Source organism: Chaetodon trifascialis, chromosome 20, assembly GCF_039877785.1.
Source record: "Chaetodon trifascialis isolate fChaTrf1 chromosome 20, fChaTrf1.hap1, whole genome shotgun sequence".
Taxonomy (NCBI): Eukaryota; Metazoa; Chordata; class Actinopteri; order Chaetodontiformes; family Chaetodontidae; genus Chaetodon; species Chaetodon trifascialis.
The window spans coordinates 18,279,404-18,299,473 of record NC_092075.1 but is presented as its reverse complement, the minus strand read 5'-3'; the positions used below and the strand labels follow the sequence as shown (position 1 = coordinate 18,299,473).

General features: G+C 42.7%; 2 protein-coding genes across 4 annotated transcripts; one reads left to right on the top strand and one right to left on the bottom strand.

Annotated features, from left to right (window-relative positions):
• Window positions 1–168: 168 nt before the first annotated feature.
• On the bottom strand, window positions 169–7,471 carry LOC139348999 (AN1-type zinc finger protein 5-like). Of its 3 annotated transcripts, none has more exons than XM_070989440.1 (7): window positions 7,016–7,471; window positions 3,863–4,034; window positions 3,615–3,762; window positions 3,090–3,193; window positions 2,419–2,547; window positions 547–1,848; window positions 169–420 (listed from the first exon to the last, which is right to left on the bottom strand). In XM_070989440.1, exons 2-6 carry the CDS (start codon window positions 4,017–4,019, stop codon window positions 1,700–1,702), a joined length of 687 nt encoding a protein of 228 aa, XP_070845541.1. In that variant the 5' UTR covers window positions 4,020–4,034; window positions 7,016–7,471; the 3' UTR covers window positions 169–420; window positions 547–1,699. The 3 variants fall into 3 exon arrangements, with proteins under 3 accessions (XP_070845541.1, XP_070845540.1, XP_070845542.1); XM_070989439.1 differs by having other exon boundaries at window positions 557–1,848; XM_070989441.1 differs by having other exon boundaries at window positions 561–1,848; window positions 7,016–7,206.
• A 1,042-nt stretch (window positions 7,472–8,513) lies between these two features.
• ccnb1 (cyclin B1) lies at window positions 8,514–11,744 on the top strand. The gene is made up of 9 exons (XM_070988916.1): window positions 8,514–8,600; window positions 8,854–8,982; window positions 9,577–9,690; window positions 9,793–9,981; window positions 10,063–10,221; window positions 10,355–10,591; window positions 10,704–10,844; window positions 11,110–11,220; window positions 11,369–11,744. Exons 1-9 carry the CDS (start codon window positions 8,580–8,582, stop codon window positions 11,471–11,473), a joined length of 1,206 nt encoding a protein of 401 aa, XP_070845017.1. The 5' UTR covers window positions 8,514–8,579; the 3' UTR covers window positions 11,474–11,744.
• The last annotated feature ends 8,326 nt before the right edge of the window (window positions 11,745–20,070 follow it).

Below are 20,070 nucleotides of genomic sequence, written 5' to 3'. Positions count from 1 at the left end.
ACGTGACCCGAGGCCACGCTCACTGCAGCAGATCCCATTTCCCCTGCGGAGACACCAGTCACATGGAGGCGCAGAGCTGCTGCAGCTGAACTGACAGACAAAATGCAAGTTTTCCAAATGAAGTGGATCATGATGGCATATTAAAATAAAGGGCGGCGAATTCTTGAATTCATATTTGTGAACATCATTTATTTACATCATACAACTTATTCTGTATTATTGGAGGATTACGCGCACTGCAGTATATAAATAAGATGTTTGTACAAACTTGCATAACTAAAGGGTAAAAAAATGAAAACAGATTAAGCAGCCAGACCAAAATATGAAGTTATTAATAACCTACAACCACAGGTCTCACTAAGTCACCGCGGCAAACAACCACTTAGCCTCACACGATACTCACACACCTGCCACCCACATCTACTCCCACACACACACACACACACACACACACACACACACACACACACACACACACACACACACACACACACACACACACACACACACACACACACACACACACACACACACACACACACACACACACACACACACACACACACACACACACACACACACACACACACACACACTTGTGTTTGATACACAGTATGCAACAGGCCAACACTCCCTACGCTGTGAATTTGTCAGCTCACATTAAAAACCGAGGGAAACATTCAATAGTGAAGTAAAAGTTGAAAATATTAGTGGAGCTAAACCCTTCCAAAAGGCAAAATTAATACAAGTTTAGGCTACTTGTCATACAACGACACACGGCATACACACCACTTATCTGGAAAACAACAAAAGAAAGAGGAAACAAACAAATGTGACTTCAGTGGATGGGTTTCAAGACCTAAGTAGCAGGAAGTCCGTGGGCCTGCCATCCAGATCCCGGGTCTAGAGTGGGTCACAGCATTCAGCCCGAGATCAACAGGACAGGAACAGAAGTACACTGTCAAACTATGTTGTGTGTCAAGTGCCGCACACACAGCCGGAGGGAGGGAATATGAGCCAGCAAGAAAGGGCTAGCAACAAAGTCTCTTCTTCAAAGTCTCTTTGCAATATGTCTGAGTAGCTGTGTGTCAATGGGGAGGGCCAGAGTGGACGAGGTTTCCAGCGGCACAGAGAAGCATTTCAGGTTGATAAAAACTTACCAGGATGCAAAGTCTGACAAGTATGGAGGGTTAAACTCTGACCAAAAAAGAAAAAAGAAAAAAAAGACAACATCCATTTTGCTACTCAAGCCAGCAGAGAGCAAGCACGGCTGAGATGACGCCATCAGCCAACAGCAGGAACAGTCTGAGAGTCCAAACAGGGCTGAGTGTCCGAGAGCTTCCCAGGCATGGCTAAAGACATCTCAGGGGATGAAGAAACAGACTGGGCAGCCATCAACAGCGTTTTAGAAAAGGGCATTAACTTCTCTTTCTTCAGCAAACTTCCCTCAGTCACTGATATGGACCCCACCCCCATCCTCACCCTTTGTTCATTACAACCCTCAAAAAGTGTTAAACTCGCACACAAACAAGAATGAAAGCTGAAAATATACATGAACTTTCATGCACTGAGGGAGAAAATCCTGAATGTGTAACAAACAAGGGGGAGAAAAACCAGGTCCTTCAAGAAGAAGGTTGGGCTCAAGTCCGTTTTTAAAGCCGATTGCTCCCAGTATTCAAAGTCAAACTGAGTGTCCTCTTCATATTCTCTGGATCTTGTCAGCAACGACCACAGGATTCTCTTTGCGAATCTTGTCAGCAGCTTCGGCTTTGTAGTCGTACGGACAGTTATGCTTATCGGAGTAACGGTGAAGTCCACAGAACAGATTCCCACAGCGGCAGTCAAAACCTGGAACACCACAGTAGAGGACAGATGTCGTCAACTCAGAAACAAGTGCTCACAGCAGCGTAACATCACTGACTGTATGCATCCTGGCACGCTGCAGAGACACGACGTTCACCATAAACACACCGCTGAGGATGACAGTCAGTGAACTGGTGGATAGAGACAGTTACAGGAAAAGGATGCTGTATATTGGATGCAATTGAATATAACACAGCCTTTTACTTTTTAAATGACTGAGTAGTAGAGAGGTAAAAGAATGTTTTGGAGTAACAACATTTGGTCATGGTGCCTTTTTCAGGGTGTTTTATGCAAAGAACTTCCTGTAAAAATATTTTAAATGCTCTGCTCTGAACTTTAGCTTCTGGGTAATCTTTACGATTGAACTCATTAACTTTTCATTAACCAATATTGACGCTCATCTTTCTCTCCTTCACCTTTGTGGCTCTTCACTTCCCCAAGAAAAATGCTTCTTTTTATTTTTATTACATTTGCTGCAGTAAACTGTGATGGATACTTTCCCCCCATCAGCCATTGCACAAATCAAGTTACAGTTCCATCTGTGTCGTTACGTACCTGTAAGGCCAACCTTTTTGCGGCACATAAAGCAGCGATTCTTCTTGGGTTTGGGGGGCTCTGGGGCTTTGTAGTCCTCACTGCCAGCAGTGGAGGGATGGGAGGCTGAGAACGTGGGCTGACTCAACACTGGAAACACACAAGAAAAATGCTCTAACTCAGCAAAGTAGCTCTCTTGACAACCTACACAGAGGGCACAGCATTATTTAACAGAAATGTGCATAACGCGAGGGACTAAAAACATCCTTGTGTGTATGAATGGAGAAGAGGAACATATCAGATTTATGTATGTGTAATTTTATATTACTATATTAATGTATACTGGGATACAGTACATTTTCTAGGGTTTACAGGCGTAAGTTGGACAATCCTGTGGATGGAGTCTGTCAAATCAAGGTTCTCTATCACACTGGTGGAGCCACCCTCCAAATCCAGTCCTGCCATAAGGCAGTCCTGCTTGCTGATTTACAACTTGGCGAAATTTGAAATCATATCACTCAACTGTCATGAAGATGTATGATAGTGAAAACAGAAACTGAACATTAGAATTCTGGCAGGACTGTTGTACTGGCCTTCATCACACTGTACTCAACTGGCATGCTTGCCACCGTGCTGGTGTAACTCAGCATACATGCTCTGTGGTAAACAGAAGGTCCATGTTTGGTACCCACCTGGCTCTGTGAGCTCTACTTTGCTCCCCGACGCTCCTTTCTCCTCACAGGAGAGACTCATCTCACTCATCTGTTGTGTTACAGAAATGGCTGCCGAAACCCCACTGCCACAAATACAATGGACAAAATCATAAAAAGTTAAATATTTCAGAAGAGTAAGTGAATTACACAAACACATATCCCACATATCCGTCTTTATCCAATGAAGTGGGACATATGATACTACTAAGGATGTATTGTTTCAGGTTTAATGGTGGCTCAAGCAGAGTTGTTTACAAAAAGAGTTCACATGAATGTCCCACTGATGTGGTATTAGTGGCTTTGCCTTGAGTTCACAAATTATTACTGTTAATGTATTCAAAAATGGCAGCGCTCATGGAAGCTGATAAGGACTAGCAACAGTGTACTCACAACTCAAACCACTTAGTATTTAGAAGTTGAGTTAATATTTTGTACTCAACTTGTCATTTCACCTCACAAACTTCATTTTAAGGCAGTGTAATAAACCCTGGTAGATCCCCTCACCTGAGAGCCTCGGTGGCAGCAGCCTCTGCAGAAGCGGCGGCCTCAGCAGCCACCTCTGCAGCGGCGACTGCAGCTGCTGCAGCATTATTCAGAGTGGCCTCTAACCTCTGGATGGCAGAAGCCTCAGCTGTGGGGCTACTGCTGCTGCCTGAGGGAGGAAAAATTTCAGTCAGACACAGAGGTTGGGAGTTTTGTCCTATGTGCACATGGAAACAATAGGAAACTGTGACAGACACAGCGGGTCTTACCCACAGCACTCAAAGAGCTGACTCCTCCATTGTTCTGTCTTGACAGGTGCTCCTTGTGGCACACAGAGCACATGCCATTAGTCCTAGGGTTGCCATAGAAACCACAGCCAGTGGGACAGAGCATAGGAACTGGACTCTGATTGGTCTCCTGGGCCATAGTGATGTCTGCCACCTGGTGGAACAAATAAAAGACACACGCTGCTGTGATGAGTGTTTGTGTGGGTATAAATCTGACCTGATAAATTAGAAATAGACAAGTGATAAATAAAGCTCCAGAATTAATCAGCGTTAGGAGGCGAGTTACTCTGCAAGAAGACAAATCAAGGCTGCTGGGGAAAAAAATGAATGAATCATTTCAGTTTTTCAAAACTATTCGGATGGCTCAGTGGCATTCCATTTGTGCTGAGGGGCATTCCATTAGTGCTGAGGGGATCAGCCGATTAATTATTTGGAAACAATTTTCATAAAATTGCCAAACAATGGCTGAATCCATTTTGAGCTTTTACTGGGTGTTCACATTAAAACAGCCCTGCGTTGATCAGCATTCATCATGGGATTAGAGATTAGACACCATCTGGAATGGTGTGATACTGTGATTGAAACAAATGCAGCTATGTTACAGCCAACAGTCACAGCAAAAGTATCAATGCTCAGGTGCTGAGTCAGGAAATATTGATTTTCAGCAGATTCAAACAAACAAAGAAATATCTGTCCTTCACAGCAGAAAACATTGTAATTTCACCCTGGCTGCAGTCTCAAATCACACTCAGCTCTGGCTCAACTGCACTAAACACACTCCCACCACACCAGGTAACAATTAAGGTTAAGGGACAGCTCATTATCACTGTCAGCCATTAACACATGCTCACGTCTGACTTTGGCTTGTTTAGCAGTTGAGCTACTTAATGTGATTACCACAACATGATATTCTACTTTGCACGAGGTCATCAAACAACACTGTTCAAGGGCAGACAATCACTGATCACCACTGACACAAGTTTTGTTCCACTCAGTTATTCAGTCAGTAATCAAAGGGGAAAGAAAAATCTAGTGGCTTTCTTCTAGCCTGAACCACTAAAGGTTCAATATACTAACTGGATGATGAGACAATCTTGTGATTTAAGCCATGATATGTAGGGTTGAATATCTACTGATCAATCTTGGTCCAAAGATGGTGTAGATTTGTGTTGCATTCTCTTGTGAGATGACGTTTAACGTCCTGGAAAAGCTAGTCTGTGGACCTAGAGTTGAGAATATTTTGTCACACAGATTCAAGACTGTTCTATTTGGGCATAACTCTTTTTTGATTGCTGCTGTTTAGACATCATTCAGCAGCTAAGAACTTTGGCTTTTTCCCCATCATACCTTGTTTGTCAAACAAAGGCCTGTAGGCGAAATCATGAATAATTAGCTAATATTGACATAATGAACACTTCAAGATAGAACTTAGTGTGCATTGGTTACCATCTTCTCTGCCAAAGTTACTCATAAAACACGGGGGAACCAAAAACATGGCCAAGTTAAGGTTCTGATGAATCGCATCAGAGGTTTCTCCTCATCCCAACACTCATTACACCACTGCAAGCTGCACCTTCACGTGTGCGTGTGTGTGTGTCTGCACACTGCAGAATTCCATGCAGCTCCAGGCTCACATGGACCTGTGTATGGTGGCTTCTCTCTGTCACACGAGTGCAATGTGACACTGTAATCTCAAAAGGCAAACACGCGGACACACACACTCACGAGTTACCTCAATACAGTAAGGCTGTGACCACATCTATATATAGACAACCTCGAGAGTCATGCAGACAGAGCTGGTGTCATGCCAAAATTTTTATCTTCCTTAGAATAGTTTTCCCCATCGAAGATACCATTAGCGTTCAAACCAGAGGAAGAAAACACATTACGAATACAGATGGCTGCCAAGTGCTACACAATTTGGACCGCGTTGGAATGGGAAGGGGAAAAGCTTCTGAAATGAGTCAATATTCAGCACAACACCTGTAGATCACACAAAGATTCGACCACGTTCATAACTGAGACAAAAGACTAAATCACCCACTGACCCCAAGATGAAGGGGGAGCAAGCTAACGTCGAACTTGCAACCGGGCTATCATCCCGAGGCTCTTTAACCCCGTTTTAAGTGAGATGTGCTCATTGTAGGTGGTTAAAGCAATCAATATCGTTTATCTCGCCTGCAGTCTTGGGTTGCTTCCTGACAAACACCGGGCCACAGCAGTGTCACTTCTACAAATCCACTGAGTCATGCTAGCAAGCTAATGGCTGTTGCTAACGTCTTACTTTGAAAAACTATGCTACATGGCACCGGGCAGCTTGAACATTATCAACTCTGAGTTACTAAAGGCTTTAGTTAAGACACACAGAAAAACAAAGCGTAGTCCAGCACTATATTTAGTCTAATTACCAGTATGCTAACGATAGTTAGCCACGAGAACTGTGGGAGCAAATTCTCGTGATCTCGCTAATGTTAGCATGTTCGAGGTTAGCTGAAACAGAAAACTGTTAGCATTATTGTTGCCTTTGCTTTGTCTGTGCTTTGTTTGTTCCCAGCACACACGAACTGAGTATCTTGACATTAACTTATGGCAAAGTGCATTTGCGAGTGTTACTATATGAAATAGGTGCGTGAAATAAATCTATTAAACAGTTACACCAAATAATAGTAAAACCTTGACAGATACCTCACTTGAGCAAGTCTATAGATGCTGATGGTGCTGCTAGCAGATTAACGTTAGCCAAGTTAAATCACTTTACAGTCTTTATTTTTAGTCAGTGAACAGGCCGGTGTTGAAAACAGCAGACATATTAATGTTGATGTTAGATTTAGTAGATAGTGTCAGCTGTTATTACATCATGCCAAAGTTGTATTTAACGTTAATTCTTTCTGTTAAGAGAGGAAAGTTTTCAGTGACACGTGCTAACCAGGCGGAATATTTCTTTAATCTTTGCAAGCGATGTACCACTAAATCAATTTTTAACATCAATTTGTGTCTATGCTAATCACTTTCAGCTAAAGATTTGACTTTTAGATTGTTTATGATTGTGTGTCACTATTCACTTCAGAAACTTCCCAAACAACCACTTAGCCAGGCTGACGACGGTTTAACGTTAACCAACGATAGTTAACTTACCTTCTGTGAGTGAGAAATGCTGGTTTTCTTGAAACTTTATGGATTGACGGAATAACTAGGTCTATCTCGGAGCTAACAAACTAGGGCCGTCTAGATACGTCAGTGTCTTTCTTCTCAGTCTTCTCGGGCAAAGACTCCACTCCGTCCGGGAGTACCTTCGGCTAATTTCGTTGACGTCCTCTGTCGCTGATTTGTGGTGGCATCTGTTTTGCTTTACGCGATGCGTTTGCGTCCTCACTTTTTCCGGTGCACGTCACGGAAATTGAGACGCTCTGATTGGAAGGCAGGGAGTTTTGGAGTATGGCCACAAAACATTTTAGGCTGTTGCAGAACAGTAAACGTGCTTCATCTACTAAGGAGACAGACTGTCGCTTCGACCCTGTGTTCGCTTAGTTAAAAATCAATGTTCATGTAATCAGGAAGGATCAGCGCAGACGTGCTGTCTGTATATCCAAGAAAACAAGTTTGAGATGTTGCCTTCAAATGCTCCTCGTAAGCTTCACGGCTCATAGGGATATCTATGGGTTCCCAGTTTTGGATTGCGAATTCAGTCTATCTAACCTCGTCCTGTTAGTTATACCTTAACATGTACAGCTCAAACTCATTATCAGAGTATGGGACTATCATATATGTGTAGATTATTGAACAGGCACAGGTCCAAGGGCCCGAGAGCCTGTTTGAAGTCACTGTGTTCCGTATTTTTTGTGACAAAATCAAGGGGCTCAGGGAAAAGTAGGGATATCCTGGTCCTTTTTAAAAACTGATCATTTAATATTGAGTGGCGTACTTACTGATGCTAAGTTGTTTTCTTCAGTGTTCATTTCCATAGGTACGAGTAGGCTGTAGCATGGACCAACAATGCCACACAACACAGCATTTATAGCCTAGGCTAGTTTGCCGTGTCCATACCGGGGTCTTTATACAAATACACATTAACCCAGAAAATAAATCCAGAGCAGCCATCGAACATTTTCCATATTTTCTCATTTTATTGCTCACAAACACCTTCCAAAATGGAGAATAAGAAAGCACTGGGAACAGAGGTGTAGTGTCTGTGTGTTTGTTCTTGTGTTTGGAGTCGGGGAGGGCTAAATAATTGAAAACAAGCCATGGTCCAACTGATAACTGCTGTTTACTTGCCACGCCAAAATGCATGTAACCTGACCAACAGCCCATGCGGACGCATTAAACTCGAGATTTTTTTTTTTTTTTTTTTTTTAATAAACCCACCATAGTTGTTTATTTTGTTTTTGAGTATGTACATCAATCGTTCATTGGGGGAGCAGATAAAAAAATAAAAATACGTGTACGCGTTAGAAAGCGGCATAAAGACCAAGCAAGACGGACAGGAAAAGGAAGTGAACAATAAAAAAAAAATCCAATGGTTGTCAGGGGAACGCATTTGAAACAGATGTGCTCGACCAATCAGATACTCGGAGAATTCAGGGCACAGCGAATCAGCTTGTACCGAGCGAGGATTTAAACCAGGACGCTTGAACCTAAAAAGTGCACCGCATCATTCTCCATTACGATCCACTGTGGTTTTATCACAGCACATTCCGAAATGGCTCTTCGAGTAACCAGAGTAAGCACTTTAAACTTTATTTCTTTGATGTTTTTTCTAACTTGGAAGAGGGTTTATAACAAATGCGTCTTCATTGAATTTCTATTGTTTTATATACCGACAATGTTACACGCTCTCCTACGTCGCTATTGCTTCTGCTCGCGTGCAACAGTTCTGTAATAGAAATGCGTTTAAGTAAATAACTCCGAAGCCCATTGTATGCTAACAACCTGCAATGTAACTTCTAACGCTAAATGCTTCAACTTTCCTACAGAATCGCTTGGCCTCCACCAGGACCGACCTCGGAGGAAAGGCCTGCTCGGTGACCGGGCCTTCACTGAAGCCTCGAGCAGCCCTCGGCGAAATCGGAAACATCACAGCTAACAAAGAAGCACAGAAAAAGGTTAATTGTGATTGAGCAATAGAATTTCGTAGGTTTTACTTGTGGGGTTTTTTTTGTTTGTTTGTTTTTTTTAACTTCTCCAATGGAAGATGGAGTACTTATTATGAGGGTCCAATCGTAGTGCTACAATGTAAACGCTCTATAGCATGCTTAAATTCTATGTGCTTTGTCGGCTGGCTGATGCACCCACTTAAAGAGCTCTCATTGTATGAATGTTTAGGGCTTTATGTCTCACAAGTGAAACGATTAGCAGCTGTACTCAGCGAAGGCCTGATGCTAATGTAGTAGAGAAAATGGTTGTTGTGTAATCTGCAAAAGCACCAGTCCAATGCCAGTGAGTTGCCCGTTAATACACGTGCTTTTATTTCCGTAAGTATGGCGTCTATTGACTATATTCTCATCATTTGTTGGCCTCAAAGAGCCCAAGGTAATGTCTTTTAAATAAGTTGTTTGGTCTTATGTCAGCTTGCTTCTAAATGAGTCAGCAACTCTTCATATTTAAGTGGTTTAGAGAATGTTCAGTTTTTTGTTTGATCAGTGATTTCAAAATGATTGTCACATTTCAGCTCTGACTCGACTAATCTTTCATTTTAGACTATCAAGACCGAGGCTGCCAAGAAGACCAAAGTCACCACAAAAGCTGAAAAAGCAGCAGTTGTTGAACAACCAAAAAATGTTGTTCCTGTTGAACCAAAGCCTGAGGTGCCGGTGAGTTGTATGCCAATGGTTATCTGGCTATTAAGACGCAAATGGCTGCTGGGTGTGGCGCTTTTGTTGCTTTATCTCACATCGGGATTTATACTTCTGTAGGTTCTGCCTGAACCAGCGTCCCCTACTCCGATGGAGACTTCAGGCTGTGAGCCCGCTGACCTCTGTCAAGCGTTTTCAGATGTCATTCTTCACACCGCTATAAGGGATGTGGATGCAGACGACTACGACAACCCCATGCTCTGCAGTGAATATGTGAAAGACATCTACAAATACCTCCGACAACTAGAGGTAAACAAAACTATTTTGTCCTGACAACATGTGCCTGGTACCCTGATTCTTTGGGTTTAATCCTGTTTTCTGTCACTCCAGGTTGAGCAAAATGTCAGGCCCACTTTCCTGCAGGGCCAGGAAGTGACTGGTAACATGCGGGCTATTCTCATAGACTGGCTTGTGCAAGTCAGCCTTAAGTTCCGTCTACTGCAGGAGACAATGTATATGACCGTGGGAATCATTGACCGCTTTCTCCAGGTTGGCAATTTTATCAGCCTTTAGCCCATCACTTATTTCTTTGCATGAAACTTAACACTGTAGCTAAAAATCCCAGGTTTCTACAAACAAGCTGCCACCAGTTCCTAAAACCTTTTGATTTGACCTCCATCAGGACAACCCAGTGCCCAAGAAGCAGCTGCAGCTGGTTGGCGTGACTGCCATGTTCCTTGCTTCCAAATATGAGGAGATGTATCCCCCTGAGATCTCAGACTTCGCCTATGTGACAGACAGGGCCTACACCACCGCTCAGATCAGAGACATGGAGATGACAATCCTCCGGGTGCTCAAGTTCCAACTGGGGCGCCCCCTTCCCCTGCAGTTCCTCAGGAGGGCCTCAAAGATTTGCGAGGTTTGTAGAAACCTCACAATCCAGCTGAAACTAAATTTAGTGACTGATATGATGGCTTCTTTGTCCTCACCTGTCAGCACTTAACATCAAGTCCTGATTTGTCTGCCTTCAGGTAACTGCTGAGCTCCACACCCTGGCAAAATACCTCCTTGAGCTCACCATGGTGGACTACGAGATGGTTCATTTCCCTCCTTCAATGGTGGCAAGTGCTTCTTTGGCTCTTGCCCTCAAGGTCTTAAATGCTGGTGAATGGGTGAGTTTGACTTCATGATATGATGTTTTTGACAAGGCTACATGAGATCTTCTTCCTCCAGACACAGAATTTCTGTGCTGCAATGTGTTGGCAATATCAGCAGAGATGGTCTGTAGATCCCAAGTGGTTTCTAGTTGCAAAGCTGTGCTGTGAATTAAAATGAAGTATCTATCCTTGATCTGGATTACTATGCTATTGTCCAGATAAGAGAATTTCTCTGGACTTTTCTGAACTTGGACAATTGTCCTGAAATGTCTCTCCCCAGGATGTGACACTGCAGCACTACATGGATTACACAGCAGAGAGTTTAATTCCTGTGATGGCGCACATTGCTAAGAATGTTGTGAAAGTGAATGAAGGGCAGACCAAACACATGGTAAGTGTAGTAAAACTTTGCCACCTGGTGATTTCCCTGATCATGCAGACACCTGCTTGCCACAATGCACAAAATTGAATAGCCACCACTATAAAATGTCTGTAGTTTAATTTCTTCATACTTGTAACACTCAATCTTTTTCTTGCAGGCGGTAAAAGGCAAATACTCGACTTCAAAGCAGATGAGGATCGCCACCATCTCACAGCTCAAATCTTCAGTGGTGAAGGACCTTGCAAAGCAGCTCACCCAGTGAGATGGTTAAATGTGTTTTGGCACCATGTGCTGATTTTGTAAAATTGTAACTTAAACTTTTAAACTTTAACAGGGCTGAAGGGTCGGCACACTAAGGACCATGTCAGTGGTTTGCATGTTTAACCAACTGAGATTCGGTTTTAACTGATTATTTCCTATCAATGCGACACAATTGTTCTTAATGTGTGTAAAATGACATGTACAGCAATACTTATTTACTTATGATTTTTCTTTCTTAAATGTGGTTTTATCTATTAAATGGTTCTAACCAGATATTTCCTCCTGTCATTAACTTTGATTACCACTAGAGGCTGCTCTAAGCTTGCAGTTGCTCACCTCAGCGCTTTCAGTTCTTCACACAGTGGGCCATGCTCACCTTTTTAGAAGACAAAACACATGCAACTCCCTCACAGAAATGGGTTTTCTAAACTTAAACTGTATGTCAGGTTTAGCACCAAAGCTGCAAGGCAACAAGCCACAACAGGGAAGATGAGGGCAAGAAAAGATTATTTGGTTTTGAAGAGTCTGCTTTTTCTTAACACATTTGGTATCCACATTGCCTCTATACCCCACCAACAGAAGTACTCTTAACTGTCCTATAGAACTAGACACAACCAATTTTTAGCTTAAAGTGAGGAAATATGCAAATTGTTCCATAGTTTGTCCACCAGAGCAGTTTTCCCAACAGCAAAATTACCCACTTGGTACATACAGTGGTCACAATTGAGCATACATTAAAATCTGATTTGCCATTCTGCCAACATCTGATTTTTGAAACTCTTTAAGCAGTATGAGCCTCAAACGCAGTATACAGTGGGCTGTTATCCAGTGTTAAAGATCTCTGCTGGGGCAATGTTGCAAACTTCTAGGCCTTTTTCACAGCAGGCATTTTGTCTTGTCACACTAGGAAAAGCACAAGTGTTCCTAATTACATGAACAATGACTCTATTCAAGTGTCTCAGTGAGTTGTTAGTGACCCAGCATAGAAAAAAACACCAGGGCCCTGAAACTGAAGCGGCTAAATGGAATTCAAACATCAATTTAACTATTTACACCTGCACTTTTTCCAACTGTGGTGTCACAATATCATCCATGAGCAGGAAAGCTTTCCTTAAGCATTGAAAACACAGAATTTGAGTCTAAATTAAGTACACTGACTTTTAGTTCACTTATTTGGCAAAAACGTTCTGGCTCAGGAAATGTGTGTAATCAATGGCTGAACCCTTCAATCGAGTGTCGTGAAGGTCGTCAGCATCATCATTTTGAAACACTTGTAAGACATGTAGATCTCATGGAAGCTACAGATGCAAAAGCTCCACACAACTGCAATTACATCACATCCACCCTCAAGTATTTAAAGCTAATGGACAGCAGAGTGGGAGCTATAATCACTTTAACCCATTCACAGCTGAAACCCCTGGGGGACTCAGGCCCCCCTATCCATCCCCCAACACCCGGGGGGGATGCCAGGAGAGCTTTGTACAAGACCACCTGCCATCTGCACAACGTGAGTCATTGTGTACATCATCGGGATCATCGGGCCATCGCTCCTAAAGGCCGGCTGGATAACAGCTTGAATACATCTGTTGCCGTACAGGCAGAGACCAGAAATCATCTGCCTCTGAAAGGGGGAAACCATTATTTGGCACTCTGGGAGTTTAGGTTTATTGTAGTTCATGCACAGAGTTCATACAGTGAAATATGAGCAGTAAGTTCCACATAAAACATCAGTGGTGCTCTCGCTGTCTTGTGAGGTAGAAACACAGCCAAACCTTGCCGGATAGCTTACTTTTCTAATGCATTATTGTTCAACACAGCGCTGATCTGAGAATGTAGGCTGTGCATCTCTTAGCTGACATAATGACATATAGGCAGACACACTGACACCTTAAGAGCACATCCCTTTTATCCACCCAGCTCCAAGCCATCTGATGTTTTCCATAGAGACACATGATAATTAGTCTCAGTTATCCTGCAAAGCCGGGCTTTTAAACCCACAGATCACTCTGAGAATTCATACTTCGAGGCTGAGGTCATGACTGGGCAGCCATATCAGTTTACAAGACAGATTCCTGCTGTGCGGGGCTCCAAACCATACACTTGCAGCTGCCTGGAACACTGTTTGGCCTTCCTGACATAGACTCAGCTGGGTGACATTTACTATGATGGAAAACTGAACATAGTGGTTCTGCAGTTTAAGACAACTCAGCTCAATTCAACTCCGTTAATCCAAATTGCAAAATAAATAAATTAAAAAAAAAAAAAATGTCATCACTCAACCCTTGTGGTATCGAGCCATATAATTAGTTTCGGTTTTATGTGTGGGGGTAAAGAACAGCCTCTGAGATTTCTGCCTCTACCCCAAGACAATACTTTGTGGTGCTCAAAACATTAACAGATTACACAGGAAACATTTCACAGAAACACGTCTTTCACTGTCAGCACATTGATGCACCACCAATTAATCAACAACTGTGGTCAAAAGGAACAGCAAGACGTCATTTTTCCTGTACTTCACTCTTAAAATGCCTCAGAAGACATTTTTTTCTTTGATAAGAACGACAGACCAAGTGATCAGAGCCAGCTGCGTCATTTTCACTGCATGGTGTGACTCTGCTCCACCCGACTCACTTGGAGCTGTTCTTTTTTTGGTTTTCCATTGGCAGAAGTTCTGGTTAGTACCTGGAGCCTGGCACTCCAAGCCAGCTGAGCCAAATCCAAAAGGTGGAGTGAAACGCTGCAGACCACTGATTGGTCAATGGGAATCGTCACTTGATCACTTGATCGTCACCTGCCCTCTGATTGCTCAGACTCTTCTGTTTCTTTTGTGGCATTCAGCTCTTTCTGAAACAGGTTTTGTCTTTTTTGTTGTGGCACACAGACACGTGTGGAGAATCAAGAAGACCATCCCTTCTATATCCTCCATTGCTCCTGTGTGTTTGTGTCACATTAATGATGATTTCCCAGTATAATCCACAGACCCACTGTGGACAGTTTCATGGCTGTCACAGCATCATTTTTGCTCACATGTCCACTTTCAGGTCCGTTTTCTGAGCTTTCAAGCGCATCTTTCAGGCTTCTGCAGTACATGGAAGTGGCTCAGGTGTCACCACCTAACCTGAGCGAAACTTCAGTCACATGATAACAGGTTGTTGTATAGAGGAGGAGATGGTAACTCCTGTCTCTGGTGTCCAATGTGTCCTCCTTGATCTTCCTTCAGTCCTCCACTGACTTCCTGGTCAGAGACTTTAACCCATTCTCAGTTAATGCAGTGACTGGTTTAGGCCTTTCTTCAGTGTTCAGTCCATTCCTTCAGCTTTCATAGGGACTATTCCTTTGGTTGAAAGTAGTCCCTCTGACAGCTGCTCATAATGAGGATTGTGGATTATCCAGAGTGACTGAAGCATTATTTCAGTGATCTTTAACAGATTCTACTGTATTGATTTCCATGATCATATCTCAAAACTTATGTATGCAAATAAAACCAAAGCTATCTGCCCGGCTAGACTTCAATGCCAACAGTGGACAATCACACAAATCTCACAGCCTTAATGGCCTTACAAACAACAAACAAATGGCCTGAACACACATTCTGTGACCACAATTTGAGAACGTTCATGCATTTGTGCACATTTCATTGTCCTTAAAGCACAAATGCTTCCGTCCTTTTCCATGTTTATTCAAGCTCTCCCCATTAAATGAATTTGCGAGTCAGCACTGAGGTCCAGAAAGAATGCAAAACTTGGCTTCAGACCTCTCAGCATTTCAGCAATACACATCGCACCCGCAGGCGGATCGTCCAAGACCAGAGTCAAAAGTTTGGATCTCCTTCCCAGTCTAAACATCATCCAAGATGGCCAGAGATTTAACAAGTGCACCCTTCAAAACGAGTCAATGCCCATTCTCACCTCCCGTCCACCACGTCTGCGTGTCTCAATTCAATATGACAAAGTCAAACAAACAGCCGGCCCGTGGCGGCACTGTTAGGGTTTCTGTGGGGTGCTAATAGGTTGGCAGCTGGCAAGCAGACCGAGGCCTCTGGGCTTGAGAGTGGAGTGAAGCACAAATAAACACAGGGGCATTCATTTTCACAATTTATAGATTCTCAAATAAAAATCATGTGCTTCCTGAACTTTGCTGACCTTGGACGCTCAATGTCACATGAAGCAAAGAAAGGCTCCCATTGTGGCCCGAACAGGAGAGCATTTGAGCCAGGTGTGAATAGGATTTTCTCCAGACCACCTCAGCCTCTCCTTGTACGGTTTGCATGGCGAGCAGGAAGTCATCTCCCCCTCACGATCAAGGTTACACTTTTTGGTTTGTTTAATCGCCACAGACAGGAGAGCGGCGTGTTTTCTCTCCAAAGACATCACGTTGTGAGAGTGCTTTGGAGAGAGAGCAGAAAGCTTTTACATTTTCATTCTGATGTACAAGACCGATACATAGAGCATGGACAACAAATCTTCAAAGAGCTCAGAAGAACAATGAAAATGTAAAAACCTACAATTTCATCGCCTGAAGGAGATCATGTGATATGATCTGCTCCAGAAAGCTGCTAAGTGGACAAAATGATGACAATAAGACCAAAGTTCATAGCAGGATTGTTCCTTGTGACTTTCAACACAGAGGAAAAAGCCCTAAAACAACCATTTATTTACCGCACATATCATAAACAACTGCCTGCATGACACCGAAATTCAGTCAAGTTCTACCAAGAAGAAAGCCACCGTAGAAATCCAAAATTTTATTACATGCATGCTTTGGCAAGACATGTTGTTTTGGGGAGACAAAAAGAAGTTATTATCTTGTTTCAGCTCTCAGAGGTTATTTTTGGCTCCTCAGCAGCTCCTCTGGATCACTTCAGAGTACTGTGTGGTTGCAGGGACGCAAGCACTGTTGGTTGTTCACTTCCCCAACTGAGATTTTTCCACTGGCTCCCACTACAGAAATTCTGGGGATTAATAGGTTTGGTCCAACAATTTCAATGTGCCAGTAGGCTTTCTCACAAGAGGAACCAAGCCAGTGACATGCTCTTAAGGGCAGGAGTAGACTGTTACTGGATGGTATTGAAGAAGGAACGACCACAATGCTCAAATTGAAAAAAAAAAAAAAAAAAAACTTATTAGAGGAGTGTTTCTGTACCAAATAATGCATTAGTATAACTTACTTTTGATGCGATGAGGGCATTTCTGTAGGCTGGTTCCAGACCAGTTTGAGAAACAATCAACCAATCGGAGCTTTGTAGGCAAATTAAGAATAGTTTATTGTTTATTGTTGCTTATTGAGATCTTCATTAGGTGTTGCCTCGCTGGTAACTACTCTTCCTGGGGTCCATATTCAAATAAAATACATGTAGCCAACATTGTACTTCCACTTTATAAAGAAATCCTTTATTAGTCACAATTCAACACAACATGTGAAGTTAGGAGTAGAAACTGCACACGCCATGCATATGTGAAATTTTTTCTCCATCTTTAACCCATCCTGGTCAGTCCTTCCTCCGTGGCAGACCAGGAGCGGTGGGCTGCCAGCCAACCGGCGCCCGGGGACCACTTCCTTTTGTCATCACCATTGGTCAGGTGGTGATCTTCTTGCATGTTTTTAGTGGGGGTATTTTATGGAAGATACCCCAGGTGAGCACGGGGAGAACATGCAAACTCCACACAGAGAGGTTATACAACAAACAATAAACATTAAGATTGCATCAAACAATAAACTCTCTATAGACCAGTGTTTCTCAACTCCGGTCCTCGGGCCCCCCTGCCCTGCATGTTTTAGATGTTTCCTGCTTCAACACACCTGATTCAAATGAGCAGCTCGTTATCAGGCCACTGCAGAGCTTGATGACGAGCCGATCATTTGAATCAGGTGTGGTGGAGGAGGGAAACATCTAAAACATGCAGGGCAGGGGGGCCCGAGGACCGGAGTTGAGAAACACTGCCATAGACAAAGCATTAACACAATTACAGCAATTTAATTAGATTAACAGGCAAAGCAAAACAGCAACAATAATCTAAATTCATCTAAACATACACTATTATGCTAATTTGCTCATTTATTTTGTCAGCCTGTCCTCAAGAACCTCTTGGCTGCTTCTTAAAATCTTTTGTTGTAGATTCTTGAGCTACAAAGCACAGCAACTGTGTTTTTCATGACATTGCTTGGTTGGGGTACTATAAGGTGACCACTCCTCACCCTTCTTGTTTGAATAAAGTACATTTGAACTTACAAACCTTCAACCATGTAAGACCAGCATGCATTTTATCTGTACTCGTTCCCACTGAGAGATAATCATGCTGCTCTTTTCTGCACCTGTCCAGATAACTGAGCAGTCAAGAGAACAAAGACAATGCTGTGGCTTGTACGAAAAAGCTGCAGGAAAACTTGGACCATATGATGATGTCATCCCGCAAGTTCAATCCATGAAAGATAACAACAGCGAACTGGCCACAAAAATGTCAGCAACCACGGGTGACATTAAACAGCTGCTGTGAGTCCACTTTCAGAGATAAGTCTGAAAATCATGGATGTCTTTGATTTTCGAGGTAACTCAAGATAACCCAATAATGCTCCCAACAAGAAATCTAACGAACATGAAGAAGAATGAATGAGGTGAAACAAAAAGGCAATTTTGTCTGATTATCAGGCTTTATTAGAAAGTTTCTATTTAAAAACAAAAAACGTGTCTTATCAAATGTTTAAGCTACCCAGCCTCGTCACAGGTCTTGCTCTGTGGATTACAGTGCCTGGATCTGTCTTAATTTGATTTTGAGACATTTTAAGTACTGAGAAATTTCATCAAAGGACAGGGTCAGATTTCCCTTCTGTCTCATATATACAGTGACAGAATTACTGGTTGCTGTAATCACTCTTGCCTGCACTGGCTGTGGAGAGATCCCTTCCTGGTGCAGAAAAAACATTATTGCACACGTTCTGAATGAACTGTCAGACTTGCTCTCGGTGGACTCATTTAGGAATAAAACATGCCTTCATCCTGTCTTTAAATTATTGTTATCTGACTGGAGTTGCAAACTTCCACCAGCAGTCATGTACTGTTCATCTGGATGTTGACATTAAACACACATTATTTAAACAGTTGCATGTATTTAAACCTAATATCACTGTGCAGCATGATAAGCACTGAAGTGCTATTAAGTTAATGCTGTCACATACCGTAACTATCAGAGGTTATATCACAGTCAGAAAGAACTGGGCCAGTGTTTGTGTTTTGATTTACGAGATCAGTGATAATGAGAAGAGGACTGCCTGTGAATCCGGTGCTCAGTGCTGTGATTGGAGGTTTGCTCGTACGTTATTTCTTCCTGTGATGCTACAGGCAGGTTTATAAACCATGTAATATAATACTGTAGATTTTAAAGAGGCCTAATTATGCATTTCTTTTCTTTCCTTCAGTTTGTTATGTTGCTTTTTTTGCATGCAGTCCACACCAAAGGGATTTATTCTCTCCGACAGAAAACACTGCTCCTCAGCGGCCTGAGGACGCAGCACCACCTCCAGCTCAGTAGCCATTTTCCACTGAGGTGACTGTACTTCCCACCTCACTGTCTGTCACGTAGAAAATAATGTTTTTTGAGTTTATGAGTAAAACATCCTTTTTCTTTGTTATTGGCTGCAAGAACCAACACAAGTCTTCATCTACTCCCACCATCTGAGGATAGTTGCACTGGACTGACTTCATTTTTGATGGAAATGTGACAGAAATGTCCCCACAAGGACTGAAAAACTCTTCCTTGTGCTAACCATTTTGCTTTGGGACCACTACAAAGAGAGAGAGAAAAAAAAAAAAAAGAGCTAAGCAGAACTGCTCTGTTGTTGGCTGCAAGAAGCACCACAGAAGTCTTCTTCTACTCCCACCATCTGAGCCTATCAAGAGCCAGAATGTTGCTTTAATTTTTGATGGAAATGTCCCCACAGTGACTGGAAAACTGTGTGCATGTCATGTCAACGAGATGGCCTCTGTTATCTACAGTATGTTGTAATCTGATCTGTTTGGTGATTCAGGCTGCCTGGCAAACGTCACTCTGAGCTGTGATAAATCCTCAGTGTGCTGGGAGGAGGGGAGGATGCACTTCTGCTCCTGCTGACACATTGTAAATCAACCTCTGGGGTCACTTGGCCATCTCCTGTTGTCTGCATGCGACGCAGAGATTGACTGAAACCATCCGCTGCTGGAGCTTGGCACCTCCACTGCTTCTTATGCAAATCTCTCCAGCCTGGCTCCACGGGTTCACAATTAGAGGATTGATGAGAGCCAGATTATGCAGAAATATACTATCTGTTACCAAACCTCATAAAAGAACTGAATAGATGGATCTGCTGTTAGCAAAGCCAGCCCAAACATTTTTTGGGGCCTTCCTCAAGATTTTAAACCCCACCCAAAATCCCACCCAAATGTGAACTACAATAAATTACAATTCATGACGCTAAATATCATGAACGTCATGCTACAGGGGAACCAAAATCCAGTTACAGTATGTACATGGTCCTTAAATTATCTCCAGTTTGTGCTTTTCATGTATTATCATTCCATTTTAATCCCAGAGTTTATCAGAAAGGTCTTTCAACAATGCTGAGAGT

Bases quoted from the DNA above. Each gene is read 5' to 3' on its own strand.
- ccnb1 (XM_070988916.1), top strand. From the start codon at position 8,580: ATGGCTCTTCGAGTAACCAGA. The intron at 9,691-9,792 runs GTGAGTTGTATG...ATACTTCTGTAG, and splicing joins AACCAAAGCCTGAGGTGCCG to GTTCTGCCTGAACCAGCGTC. The intron at 10,845-11,109 runs GTGAGTTTGACT...GTCTCTCCCCAG, and splicing joins TCTTAAATGCTGGTGAATGG to GATGTGACACTGCAGCACTA.
- LOC139348999 (XM_070989440.1), bottom strand. From the start codon at position 4,019: ATGGCCCAGGAGACCAATCAGAGTCCAGTTCCTATGCTCTGTCCCACT. The intron at 3,763-3,862 runs GTAAGACCCGCT...TTCCTCCCTCAG, and splicing joins CAGCTCTTTGAGTGCTGTGG to GCAGCAGCAGTAGCCCCACA. The intron at 3,194-3,614 runs GTGAGGGGATCT...TATTTGTGGCAG, and splicing joins GCTGCCACCGAGGCTCTCAG to TGGGGTTTCGGCAGCCATTT.